This window comes from Capricornis sumatraensis, chromosome 13 (assembly GCF_032405125.1).
Source record: "Capricornis sumatraensis isolate serow.1 chromosome 13, serow.2, whole genome shotgun sequence".
Lineage (NCBI taxonomy): Eukaryota > Metazoa > Chordata > Mammalia > Artiodactyla > Bovidae > Capricornis > Capricornis sumatraensis.
In genome coordinates, this window is record NC_091081.1 from 31,386,766 (window position 1) to 31,399,910 (window position 13,145).

Sequence of the window (13,145 nt, forward strand, 5' to 3'; positions counted from 1 at the left end):
CAACTGAGTCAGTACACAGTAGATTATCAAAATATGATGGATTAACTGAGAAGTCTGGATTGATAAGTCAAAGTGTGCATTACACTGAGGTGATTATCTTCCCAGAAGTTGAATTAACTCAGGTGAATCATATTAATTTTCAGGTTAAGTTTGATAGAACTAATAAGTATCCTAAATAGTATGGCTTCTGATTGCATTGTATTTTTATTTGGAAAAAACTTTTACAGAAGGATTACACATAGACTTGTTTATTCTAGGCATTTACCCTATAAGCTATACATCAAGTAATGACCTCATAAGAAATTTTAAGTCATCTTAACATTTAGCCTTTGATTTTCTATAAAAAACAATTTGCCTTGTGTATATTCAAAATAATGCAAAAAACATGACTTTTTCAGAATATTCAAAATGTAGTTTAAAAGCATATAGTGTATTTCTTTTTGAAAAAAATAGTAAATAAATATGGTTTTATAAATTTTCATTTCAGTTGCTTTTGCCAAGAGTAAGTTATTTGACGTTGGTAACTGACAAAGTGAAAAAGCACTTTCAGAAGGTTATGAGACAAGAAGACATTAGTGAGATATGGTTTGAATATGAAGGCACACCACTGAAATGGTGAGTGAATTTTTCTGCATTATTAAGCATTGAGTATATGATAGCTTTAAGAAAATATAGTGCCTTGAAGCAGTTTTTTAAAAGTTCTGTGCAAGAAATCACTAGTCTAGCTCTATAATACAGTGGATTTTAAATCAATGCTAAAATATTTTATTGGAAATATTTCTGCTTTCTATTTGGATGCATGGGACAGATTTATATATTTTCATCAATAGATTTTTTATATGACATGATAATAGTATATTTGGTTATGTTTTTTTTAACATATATTTAAAATATGAATAAGTCACTCTGTGATACTGTTCAGTTTTGTTTCTGTCTCTAAAATCTTTATAAACAGATCTTTATATACACATGATTACCTGAAGGGGCATCTTTCAAACTGATTGCCACATACAGTTGACCACTGTGTTATGTTGTTTAGCTTTGGTCTAGTAGTTAAAGTATATTGATTTCCTTTTTATGTGAAAAATAATTTTGATGATATATCAGAGTACTATTTTTTTCAGAAACATTTAAAATAAATATCCTTTTTCAGAAACATACTGGAAATAAATCCCAAATCTGGGCTTATCTATCTACAGATGATGTAATTTTGTGCTTCCTCTGTTACCGGGAGCTTTGGTCATTGTGCTTCCAAAAATATTTAAGGAAATTAAAGAAGTTACAGGAAGAAGAATAAAATGACCCAAGATATGCTGGGATATAGGTGTTGAAATGCTTCCATATAGGTGTAGGTAAATGAAAAAGGTACAGACTGAGTCAAGCTTTAAGTGAAATATGAAGAATATAAATAGTTTAATAATGGACTTGCTGTCTGAATCTGGGAATAGTAAAAAATGAAGAATTTTAAAAGAGGCTTAAAGCAAATAAAAGAAAGCTAGTAGGTATGTAATAAGTACAACTGTCTTGAATCCAAGGATCATTTAGAAATAAGGAGTGAACTTTTGGAACTCACCTTGTGCTGATTAATTTCCACAAGTAATTAGATTTCTCTTAATGATTCAGAAACATACAAGGTAATATCTTGTATTGAGTCATGGGTCACGTCACTAACTTTTTTTTTTTTGGTATAATGTTCATTTTTTAATCAAAACAATACAGATCTTCATAATCACATTATCAGATTCATGACTCTTGAATAATTCTAGACCTCAGGCAGCATAGATAAGTCAGTGTTTTCTGTTTTCTTTTTATTTCTCAGAAGAATTGGAGATTTTGGAATGGGAAGGTGGCTTAAAAGAAGTATAAGAGCAGCAAGGATCAGGAGAGTAGAGGGAAAGGAAGGAGGGGGAAAGATTGTGGGTGAGTAGCAATAGGATATATCTATGTTCTTGATAGTTCTATCTATATTATAGTTGGATATTGAAATTGTATTGCTTTATGTGCATTAGTTGTCGATTTGGAGAAGGAAATGGCAACCCACTCCAGTATTCTTGCCTGGGAAATCCTATGGCCAGAGGAGCCTGGCGGGCTACAGTTATCTATTACCATAAGAAGAACTGATGTGACTGACAGTGGGCTTTTTAGTTTTATCATTGTAAAGCATAGTTTCTCAGCAAGGGTGGTATTGATGTTTGAAGCCAGATAATTATTTGTTGTGGAAGGGCTACTGTGTATGTTGCAGTATTTTTAGCAGCAGCCCTGGCCCCTACCCGCTATTGCCAGTTGTGATAATAAATATGTTGCAGGGCATGGGATGTAAAACCACCTCCAACTGAGAAACTTTGGAAGCGATGAGAAACTTCAACTTAGCTTTTATAGTAAATGGTTATTAAGTCTTCATCTTTCAGCTGCTATTTTAATTCATCTTGTGTGGTGATTATTTTTGTATTTGATGTGATTTGTCTTCTGTAGGTTTGTATTCTATGTATGATATCAGTAAATGACATTTGGTCCCATTTCTCCCTGTTACGCGGAGAAGGCAATGGCACCCCACTCCAGTACTCTTGCCTGGAAAATCCCATGGACAGAGGAGCCTGGTAGGCTGCAGGCCATGGGGTCACAAAGAGTCGGACACGACTGAGCAACTTCACTTTCACTTTTCACTTTCATGCATTGGAGAAGGGAATGTCAACCCACTCCAGTGTTCTTGCTTGGAGAATCCCAGGGACGGCGGAGCCTGGTGGGCTGCTGTCTATGAGGTCGCACAGAGTCGGACACGACTGAAGCGACTTAGCAGCAGCAGCAGCAGCTCCCTGTTATGTTGTCTTCAAGATTTGTGTTCCTACTTTGTCATTATTTATCCTTTCTGAAAATCTTTTATTAAACAGTGAAGTTATTTTTCCTTTTAGAGAGCTTATGTGAAAGCAGTTGTGTTCACATTGTCTTAATTTTAGTTTTGGGGGTGTTCACTTTTTATGTATGATATCAGTTTCATAGCTATGTCTTATGCGCTCATTTAATGGCTATTAAAATTTTTTTTTATAGTTTTATTTATTTATTTTGGCTGTGCTGCGTCTTCATTGCTATGTGGGCTTTTCTGTCTTTGTAAGAGCCGGGCTACTCTCTCATTGCTATGTACAGTCTTCTTATTGCTGTGGCCTTTTTTTGTTGCTGAGCACTGTCTGTAGGGCACATGGGCTTCAGTAATTGCAACACGTGGGCTCAGTAGTTGCAGCTTCTGGGTTCAAGAGCACAGGCTCAGTAGTTGTGCCCTATGGGCTTAGTTGCCCCGCAGCATGTAGGATCTTCCTGGACCAGGGATCACACCCATGTCTCCTGCATTGGCAGCTGGATTCTTTACCACTGAGCCAGCCACCAGGGAAGCCCTTTAACTGCTTTTGATACAACGTTTCCTTTAGTATTGTTAGGTACTCTGTATATTTGAGGAATGAATAATTTACTGAGGCATGAATGTAATCCAAAGCCTCTGGACTAAATTCTGACCTGTTCTCTTTTTGCTCTGAACCATAGCAATTTTCTCCTGTGTGATATGAGTTATTTTCCTGGAATTAGGCTGTCAATATCTACCTAGCATTTAAGCAGTAGGCTTCATTGGATAGGATAATCATTCTGAAACTTTGTAAGACTTGGACTTTTGAGACCATAAAGATGTCTAAAGAGTAGAGGAGGACTTCCCTAGTGGCTCAGTGGTGGAGAGTCGGCCTGCCAGTGCAGGAGACACAGGTTCAATCCCTGATCCGGGTAGATACCACATGGTGCAGAGCAGCTAAGCCTGTGCTCCACAACTGTTGATACTGTGATCTAGCGCCTGGGAGCCTCAGCTGCGCCCAGCCTGCACATGTGAGCTGGCACGTCCTAGACCCTGTGCTCTGCAATGAGAGAAGCCGCCACAATGAAAATCCTGAGTACTGCAATGAAGTGTAGCCCTCTCTTGTCACAACTAGAGAAAAGCCCACGCAGCAATGAAGACCCAGGACAGCCAAAAATAAATAAATAAAATTATTTAAAATTATCAAAAAAAAAAAAGAGTAGAGGAATTTATTTGAGGAGGAGGATGATACCTGCCTTATGCTTTTTGAAGTTTTAAGTAAATTCAAGTGAGAAAGAAAATCGAATACCAGTTTAGACAATTCCCAAAAGGAGGAAGAAAGTATAAATTGATATTCTTTCTCTCTATAATAACCCTTTCTCCTATTTATATTAATTATTTTGCAGATGTTTAATCATCTATGTGAGGTGCTTGAGCAGGTGCTTTGTAGCTTAAGCAGTGGCTCAGAAGAGGTGCTAAGTAAATGTTTGTTGAATGAATAAATGAATCTAAATAAGTTTTTTTATTGATAAAACTGAGACTCAGATAAATAAAATAACTTACTCAAATGAGCAAGTAGGACCATATATTGAGGCTCTTAGTTCAGGGATCTTTTTGCTATATGTGGTGATAATTCTTTTTGTTAGTTGTTGTTGTTTTCTCTGATTCTATATGTTCTCATTACATGTTAAATTCTCCATATTAGAATAGAAAAATATTTAAGAACAGTGGTATGCATATACTGAATACTTAATATATTGTCAGTTTGTAAAGAGGTGCCAGGGAGGCTTTATCTGTTTAGTGCTTTATCCTCTACATTCTTTATGTCTTTAATATTTAAAAATTATATGGGAAATGAAAAAAGCTGATATTAAATTAAGGATCTTTTTCTTAAGAGTATTTGAGTTGATTAGTCAGCAGAGGGTGCTCTAACATTACACTTTAAGAGAGAGTTTCTTAGAAGAGTCAGACAGGACTGAGCTACTTTCACTTCTCTTCTTGTTACTGTAACTCAAGTGTTCAAATTTGTTACTTTTATATTAGGCTTATTTTAAGAGAAAAGACCTTGGTTCTTTAAAGAATACTTTGTTAGTATATCCTAATGCTAGTTAGATCTTAGGCCTGTAGGTACAAAATTTAGAAAAAGTTCTCTGTCAACTGTAAAACATTATTGTTTTGTATAAATTGACTTATTTTCAAGACTGACTATTGGAAATAAGTTGTTGAAACTACCTTTTGAATTTAAAGAAAAGCAACAAATAACGGATGTAGGTCTGAAGTTGTAGACATACTATATCCATTGACTCAGAATTTAATATTGTGCCTATGTGATTTCAAAAGTGGATTTAACAAAACAACTTTACATCTTAATTGTAAATACTGTACAGGCTCTTCTCTTATATCTAGTCATTTTTCTAAGGTGGTGAGTTTTTAGAATTTTATAAATTATTCTGTAAACTAGATTTTTGAAATGTGGCTTACTTATTAGCATTTTATACATGTAGTATTCCTTTAGTTGGTTATTTCTATACTTTTTCATGCAAAAGAATAGACTTAGAAAGCTGAGACACATAGTGTTAGCCTGTAATTGTTTGTACCATAGAGAAAGGCAAAATAGATTGTATTCGTTAAATTACTTTGGTTTGCATTTGAGTTAAACCTTTTTTTATTTATTAAAATGTACTCCTGTTTTCAGTGAATCACTAATGTAGCAAACTTATGAATAGAATGCATTTATTTAAATGAAATGGAGTGGGACAATAGTGCTCTAGAATATAGGGAACATTCCTTTCAATGCTAGTCTTAAAATACTGGTTTGCTATCTAATTCAGATGTTTAGACTAGACTGAGCACCCTTGGCTGACCTCAGAGCGTACCTGTTACTGCTATACCTTGTGCAGTATGTCCATGTGTTTTACCAGTAATGAAAGAGTAAGGAAGCAACAACTTACGCAGAAAAATTGTTAATTCATTTTGAGGATTGAATTTAGAAAAGGCTAGAGCAATTCAAGGAAGAAAAAAAAGAATAAAATGTGAAAGTAGGTGTAACACTATTCTGGTGTAGTCAGTTTTTACTGCACAATAGATTGAACCTTTCCTGGTTGTGTCTTCTTCTGGGTTTATTCAGGTTCAAGTCCTCACTACTTCCTTTTCTATTAAATTTAGGTTAAACTGGCGGGAATAGCAATGTAACAGCCAAAAGGCTACATTACAGTTTACTCATAGTTATGGCTTATGTGGTTTCTGTATTATAGGTTAGGAGCCTGGAAAATCCCATGGACAGAGGAGCCTCGTAGGCTGCAGTCCATGGGGTTGCTAAGAGTCAGACACGACTGAGTGACTTCACTTTCACTTTTCACTTTAATGCTTTGGAGAAGGAAATGGCAACCCACTCCAGTGTTCTTGCCTGGAAAATCCCAGGGACAGGGGAGCCTGGTGGGCTGCTGTCTATGGGGCCGCACAGAGTCGGACACGACTGAAGTGACTCAGCAGCAGCAACAGCAACAAGACTATATAGAATATCCATTTAGAAGAATTGTGCAAATTACTACTTTTGAAACTTTTGACATAAATCAGATTATAGTGTAAGAAAAAGTCAGTACTTTAAGTATTAGCCAGTTCTGGTTTTTAGATTTTCTTGCATATTAATAGGTTCACCAGAAATAAGGAATCTTGGAACCAGTTAATTCAGGTGGTGTATTTGTTTAAAGTTAGTATACTTGCATCAAAATCATTCTGACATAAACAGCTGCATTGATGATCCACATATGATCTGTATACTTTGACAATATGTATAAGTAAATAGTTATTTTATTCATATATTTTACTGGCTTAGTTTTATTTTTAATGTTTGTTACAGGTTAACTATTAGATATTATTTTATTTAGAATGCTTTTTTGTAATATTTTACATGTTTTAAATTTTAATATATTTTAGAAATTATCATACTTAAATTTCCATCCTAATCCTTAGCATATCAGGAAAAATCATCAGCATTTACTGAGAGCAGTAAACTTTATATATGTGTGTATATATGTATATTTGTCACTTTATAAATAATTTAGAGAGGAATAAAGGAATGGTGTATAACTTTATTAGAAATTTTACTAAGCATTTAAATACAGAAATTCAAATTTTTGCTCCATGTTTTCACTGGTTTTGAATGTATATATATCAAAAATGGGCAGTGTCCTCAATGCAAATAACTGTTCATTAGTTATCAAACGTTCAAATAGACCTCTGTGAGGTTCTAGCTTATCATTACTTCTGGCTCTTTGTGTGGTTAACAGCAGTGCTTTGCAAAATTATTAAAGCTTTATATCATGATTTTATTATAAAATAATTTCTTTTTTATATGAGTAAATATCCAGTCCAGTTCTTTTTAATATCTACATCATCTAATTCCTTCCAGTCAATTTGTTTACAAATCTGCCTTTAACATTTGCCAACTTACTGTCAGGGCAGGAGGAGAAGGGGACAACAGAGGATGAGATGGTTGGATGGCATCACCGACTCAATGGACATGGGTTTGAGTGAACTCTGGGAGTTGGTGATGGACAGGGAGGCCTGGCGTGCTGCAGTTTGGGGTTGCAAAGAGTTGGACACAACTGAGCAACTGAACTGAACTGAACTTACTGTCAAGAAAATTGCAGTGTACATATAGCATTAAAGATAAGAATACTGACAGTCTTGCTTTTAGCAAAAATGAAATAGTTTCATTACTACTCATAACATGCTATATGAAGAAATACTTTCTTTGATTATGTGGTTAAGAATGCCATATGTCCTTAGAAATACACTGTTCATTCATTAGTTCTCAAGTTTTATGAAATTCATCAAAAGGATATCATCATCTAAAGACTCATAGCCTGAGATTTTACTTAAATGATCATTTTACCAGTGTCATTAAAGTCTAAAGTACTGGTTTGTGTCTCTTCGCAAAACTCTTCTGATTTATCTAATTGTGTAGTCTTTCTCTGTCAATATAGGTGGAAAATGAGACATTTTGAATTTTTACCTGTGTTAATGAGAGCTGAAAACAGACTCCAAAGATGAGGTCTGCATCCTTATTTTATACTTTGTTGAAATATGATATAATGTTTTAGGTGACAAAGTAAGAAAATGGAAGAGGGATACATTATTATATCTTTCTTATAGGTGTAACATTATTCTCCCATTCTTACTAATCTTATCAGTTTTTTTTTTCAGTTAGGAATAATTGATAATGGTGAAATAATTCCTGGAATGAAGTAGCAAAATCTTTCAAGATGGAGGAAAAAAATAAGATCACTAAGATGTCACAGTATATCTTAGATTTATAAAAAGGTCCAGTGACTTCATATGGCAATTGCTAATCTTATTCTTTTTTTTTTCAAGTGAGTTTTCATTGTGATTTTTAGAAGACTTTTAAGAAAGATTTAAAGTTATAAAATATTAATCTTAAAATAGTTATAACTGCACAGAAAAGAAGTTTACAATCTAATATTGGGCCCATTGGATAAGAAGAGGTGGCAAGAATACACAGAACTGTACAAAAAAGATCTTCATGACCCAGATAATCATGATGATGTGATCACTAATCTAGAGCCAGACATCTTGGAATGTGAAGTCAAGTGGGCCTTAGAAAGCATCACTACGAACAAAGCTAGTGGAGGTGATGGAATTCCAGTTGAGCTGTTTCAAATCCTGAAAGATGATGCTATGAAAGTGCTGCATTCAGTATGCCAGCAAATTTGGAAAACTCAGCAGTGGCCACAGGATGGGAAAAGGTCAGTTTTCATTCCAATTCCAAAGAAAGGCAATGCAAAAGAATACTCAAACTACCGCACAATTGCACTCATCTCACATGCTAGTAAAGTAATGCTCAAAATTCTCCAAGCTAGGCTTTAGCAATACATGAACCATGAACTCCCTGATGTTCAAGCTGGTTTTAGAAAAGGCAGAGGAACCAGAGATCAAATTGCCAACATCCGCTGGATCATGGAAAAAGCAAGAGAGTTCCAGAAAAACATCTATTTCTGCTTTATTGACTATGCCAAAGCCTTTGACTGTGTGGATCATAATAAACTGTGGAAAATTCTGAAAGAGATGGGAATACCAGACCAGCTAACCTGTCTCTTCAGAAATCTGTATGCAGGTCAGGAAGCAACAGTTAGAACTGGACATGGAACAACAGACTGGTTCCAAATAGGAAAAGGAGTACGTCAAGGCTGTATATTGTCACCCTGCTTATTTAACTTAGATGCAGAGTACATGAGAAACGCTGTACTGGAAGAAGCACAAGCTGGAATCAAGATTGCTGGGAGAAATATCAATAACCTCAGATATGCAGATGACACCACACTTATGGCAGAAAGTGAAGAGGAACTAAAGAGCCTCTTGATGAAAGTGAAAGAGGAGAGTGAAAAAGTTGGCTTAAAGCTCAGTGTTCAGAAAACGAAGATCATGGCATCTGGTCCCATCACTTCATGGGAAATAGATGGGGAAACAGTGGAAACAGTGCCAGACTTTATTTTTTGGGGCTCCAAAATCACTGCAGATGGTGACTGCAGCCATGAAATTAAAAGACGCTTGCTCCTTTGGAGAAAAGTTATGACCAACCTAGATAGTATATTCAAAAGCAGAGACATTACTTTGCCGACTAAGGTCTGTCTAGTCAAGGCTATGGTTTTTCCAGTGGTCATGTATGGATGTGAGAGTTGGACTGTGAAGAAAGCTGAGCGCCAAAGAATTGATGCGTTTGAACTGTGGTGTTGGAGAAGACTCTTGAGAGTTCCTTGGACTGCAAGGAGATCCAGCCAGTCCATTCTGAAGATCAGCCCTGGGATTTCTTTGGAAGGAATGATGCTGAAGCTGAAACTCCACTACTTTGGCTACCTCATGCGAAGAGTTGACTCATTGGAAAAGACTCTGATGCTGGGAGGGATTAGGGGCAGGAGGAGAAGGGGATGACCAAGGATGAGATGGCTAGATGGCATCACCGACTCAATGGACTTGAGTCTGAGTGAACTCCGGGAGATGGTGATGGACAGGGAGGCCTGGAGTGCTGCAATTCATGGGGTCGCAAAGAGTCGGACGCGACTGAGCGACTGAACTGAACTGAACTATTCTATGGATCTTGATTTATGCATTCAGCAGCTCTTATCTACCCTGTTTGAGATTCTGTACACTTACAGTTTTTTTTTTAAATATTGAGGGTAAAAAAAATTGATTATTGAATCTTACTACATTTAACTTGTATTCTGACTCAAATACTTATTTTTAAAATTGTATTTGATATTTGTATGCTAGTATAGGTTGTTTGAAAATAATATTTGATTTGTGTATAGTTCCATGTTTGAACAGTAGAAGATGTGTACAACACTGAATTGCTAGTCATTTTGTGGGATTATTGGTGAATCTGTCCAATAGGTTAACTGTGTGCATGCGTGCATGCTCACCTGCTTCAGTCATGTCCAACTCTTTGTGACCTCATGGACCGTAGCCCGCCAGGCTCCTCTGTCCATTGGATTTTCCTGGCAAGAAGACTGGAGTGGGTTGCAATGCTCTCCTCCAGGGGATCTTACAGACCTATTGATCAAACCTTCATCCCCTGTGTCTACTGTGTTGCAGATGGATTCTTCACAGTTGAGCCACTGGGAAAGCCCATATAGTTGGGAAGACAGTATGCTCTTTTAGTTTAAGTACGCACATTCATTTTTAATCTGATTACAGATACCTCAGAGGGATGTGAAGACTTAAAAAAGGTCTATTTTGTGAAAATGTATGGTGTTACATAGAGCTTGTACAGTTTTAAGAGGTCAGAAAGAAGGACAAGAAGTATATAGGAGCTATAACTTGTTTATAGTGCAATATTTTTTAAATTACTGTTTTTATTTCAGTTTTTAACTGAGGCTGGATCTTTTTCCTGATTTCAGAATTTACTAAAGAAAGCATTCTGTAATTTAGTTAATCCAAAATTATATTCATTTCTAGTTTTGAAAGATTTGTGTTAGTTACTGACATTCAGTTAAAAGTTTGAGGGTTTTATTAAGAGATATAACACATACATGACTAAAGCTACTCACTGTTTTTACTAGCAAGGCATTCATCCTGAATTCATTTTAAATAAAAATATGATCTCTAATGACTGATGATTTTTCCACAGTTATATTATGTAGATTATAATTTTGTTTGTATAGTAGGCAAACATAAATACTGTTAACTAATATTTGAATTTTGGTCAGGTGATATATTTGGATCACTCATTTTGAAATTGATGTATTTTCAAAGTTTTCCACTCTTAAACCTAGGAGTAATTCACTAATAGTTATTATGGAGGAAGGAACAAGACTGTGCATAAAACCAAGCAGTCCTCTATTGGCCTTTGTTGGGGGGATTATTTAATTTGATAATTGTTACTTTAGATTCTTTAAAAGGGTATAGAAAATAAGGTTTGTTCTTTGAAGTCTGCAAGATCTGTATTGTTAACTTGTTTGTTACTAAATAATTTGCTTCCCTGTGAGTAAGGATTATATTAGGAAATGTTCTCTTATTTAGAAGTTGCTAATTTATTTACTTATTTTTAAAAACTTTAGGTTATAGAAGAATATTCAGTGACTTTAGAAAATATTGACATTAAAAAAAACAGGTTATAACAGTTTGTAAAGGATAAGCCTAATCTATATTTAGAATTGTTGCATAAAGAGAAGATTGGAAATTCATATGCTGTAATGTTAATAGTAATAAGTACAAAATAAGTGATTTCATGCTCCTTTAGGTGCTCTTCTCAGTTCTTAAAATTGTAAAATGTAAGTTGTTTAAAAAAAAAGCTCATCATCCAAAATGAATACTGGTATGATAATTAAGTGTTGCAGTACTGTGACATAACAGTGCTCAGGCCTGATAAAGGGTTCCTTAGTACAATTTCATTGTGTATATTGAAAATTCCTTGGGGAATGAAATGGCTAGAGGGGAATAAAACCCTGATGCCTGAAAACTTGCCATACTAGCCCAAGCAAGTAACTGTGTAAAATATCACTTTCCTGTGATTTGTGGTTAAAGTCCCCTAATACTTGATGTTAAAATGTACTTGAAATTTATTTTGCATTTGTACCTTAACTTTAAATATTTATTTTTTCTTATAATGTACTCTTTAACTTTTAGGCATTATCCAATTGGTTTGCTATTTGATCTTCTTGCATCAAGTTCAGCTCTTCCTTGGAACATCACAGTACATTTTAAGGTATAGTCTATATAGCATATGCCATTTGTCTCAGTTGTGGTACTACTTAGTAAATAGCCTTGGAGTAGAATTTTAAGTTGTTATGCTTTCCCATGATACTTTTATTTGCCAAGCTACCATTTGTGTTTATGTGTAAGATGTCCTTCGATTTCTTCTTTACTTTTGGCACAACCATTTAAACATTTAATGTATGAGTGCCTGTTTTTTATTGGAGCTAGACATGTTTGAAATAAAGTATTTTGGAATTATTTTCATTTTAAAAAGTCTCAAATAGGGAGAGCAAAATCCAGAGAGCATGTGGGCATGAGCATGTGGGCATAACAATGAGAACATAACTCATTGTTACCTAACAATGAGTAACTCTAAGGCTATTTTGACGGAATGAAGAGAAGTGTTAGGAGACAGAAAGCCAAAGACTTGATGTAAGTCTGTTTTGAGAAATATTAATTCCTGTAGTTTTTCAAGAGTCCAGGCTAGTTTTATTGTAACTTAATTTTATCTCAGTGTTTTATAAAAATCTCATCTCTCTTTCTCTCTAACCACTCTGATTCTCTATGCCCCACCGCATAAGCAATTCACAAGTACTGCTGAAGGACTGGACCCCTTCTATTAGTTGATTACTAGGCAGTGATTCTCAAATGTGAGATACAGTGGGAGCGAAACACGTTAAGAGTTTGAAAAGTCATTTAGGTGTCTGATTTGCTTTTGCATTAGGGACACTTATTCAAAGTGAGTGCCCAGAGGCTTGCCATATCTTTCTAAGTTGCTTTCCTTCCCATTTTTCTAAAATTGAATTTGTGGCTCGTTGACATTTATTTCCCTATTATTTGGACTAAAATGCTTCACATAGCACCATGTTCCCATAGACGTTAGTTACTACGAAACCATACAGAGAGAGGACATGGTTCTGATATGCATGAGTTTCAGTTACTGTGAAAAGCCAAGTCTGCCTGTATGTATAGTAATTTATGTTTAGGATAGTATGAAGGTAAAACTACTTCAAGCATAATAAGTGTAGAGGTTCCATGTTGCCTAGCAGGTCTTTCCCATTATGTTGCCAAGTAATTCTGGTAGTTAGATTGTGTGTGTGTG

The 13,145-nt window shown here is 35.2% G+C and overlaps 1 protein-coding gene across 2 annotated transcripts in view; it reads left to right on the top strand.

Annotated features, from left to right (window-relative positions):
* Nucleotides 1-13,145, top strand: part of ATG5 (autophagy related 5) — a 116,052-nt gene that overhangs the window by 20,022 nt on the left and 82,885 nt on the right. Inside the window, exons 3-4 of one of the 2 annotated variants that reach the window (XM_068985004.1) lie at nt 488-615; nt 11,975-12,053. In XM_068985004.1, coding sequence (XP_068841105.1) covers nt 488-615; nt 11,975-12,053 — 207 coding nt within the window. The remainder of the gene's footprint in view (nt 1-487; nt 616-11,974; nt 12,054-13,145) is intronic. The other variant, XM_068985005.1, reaches the window with a different exon arrangement.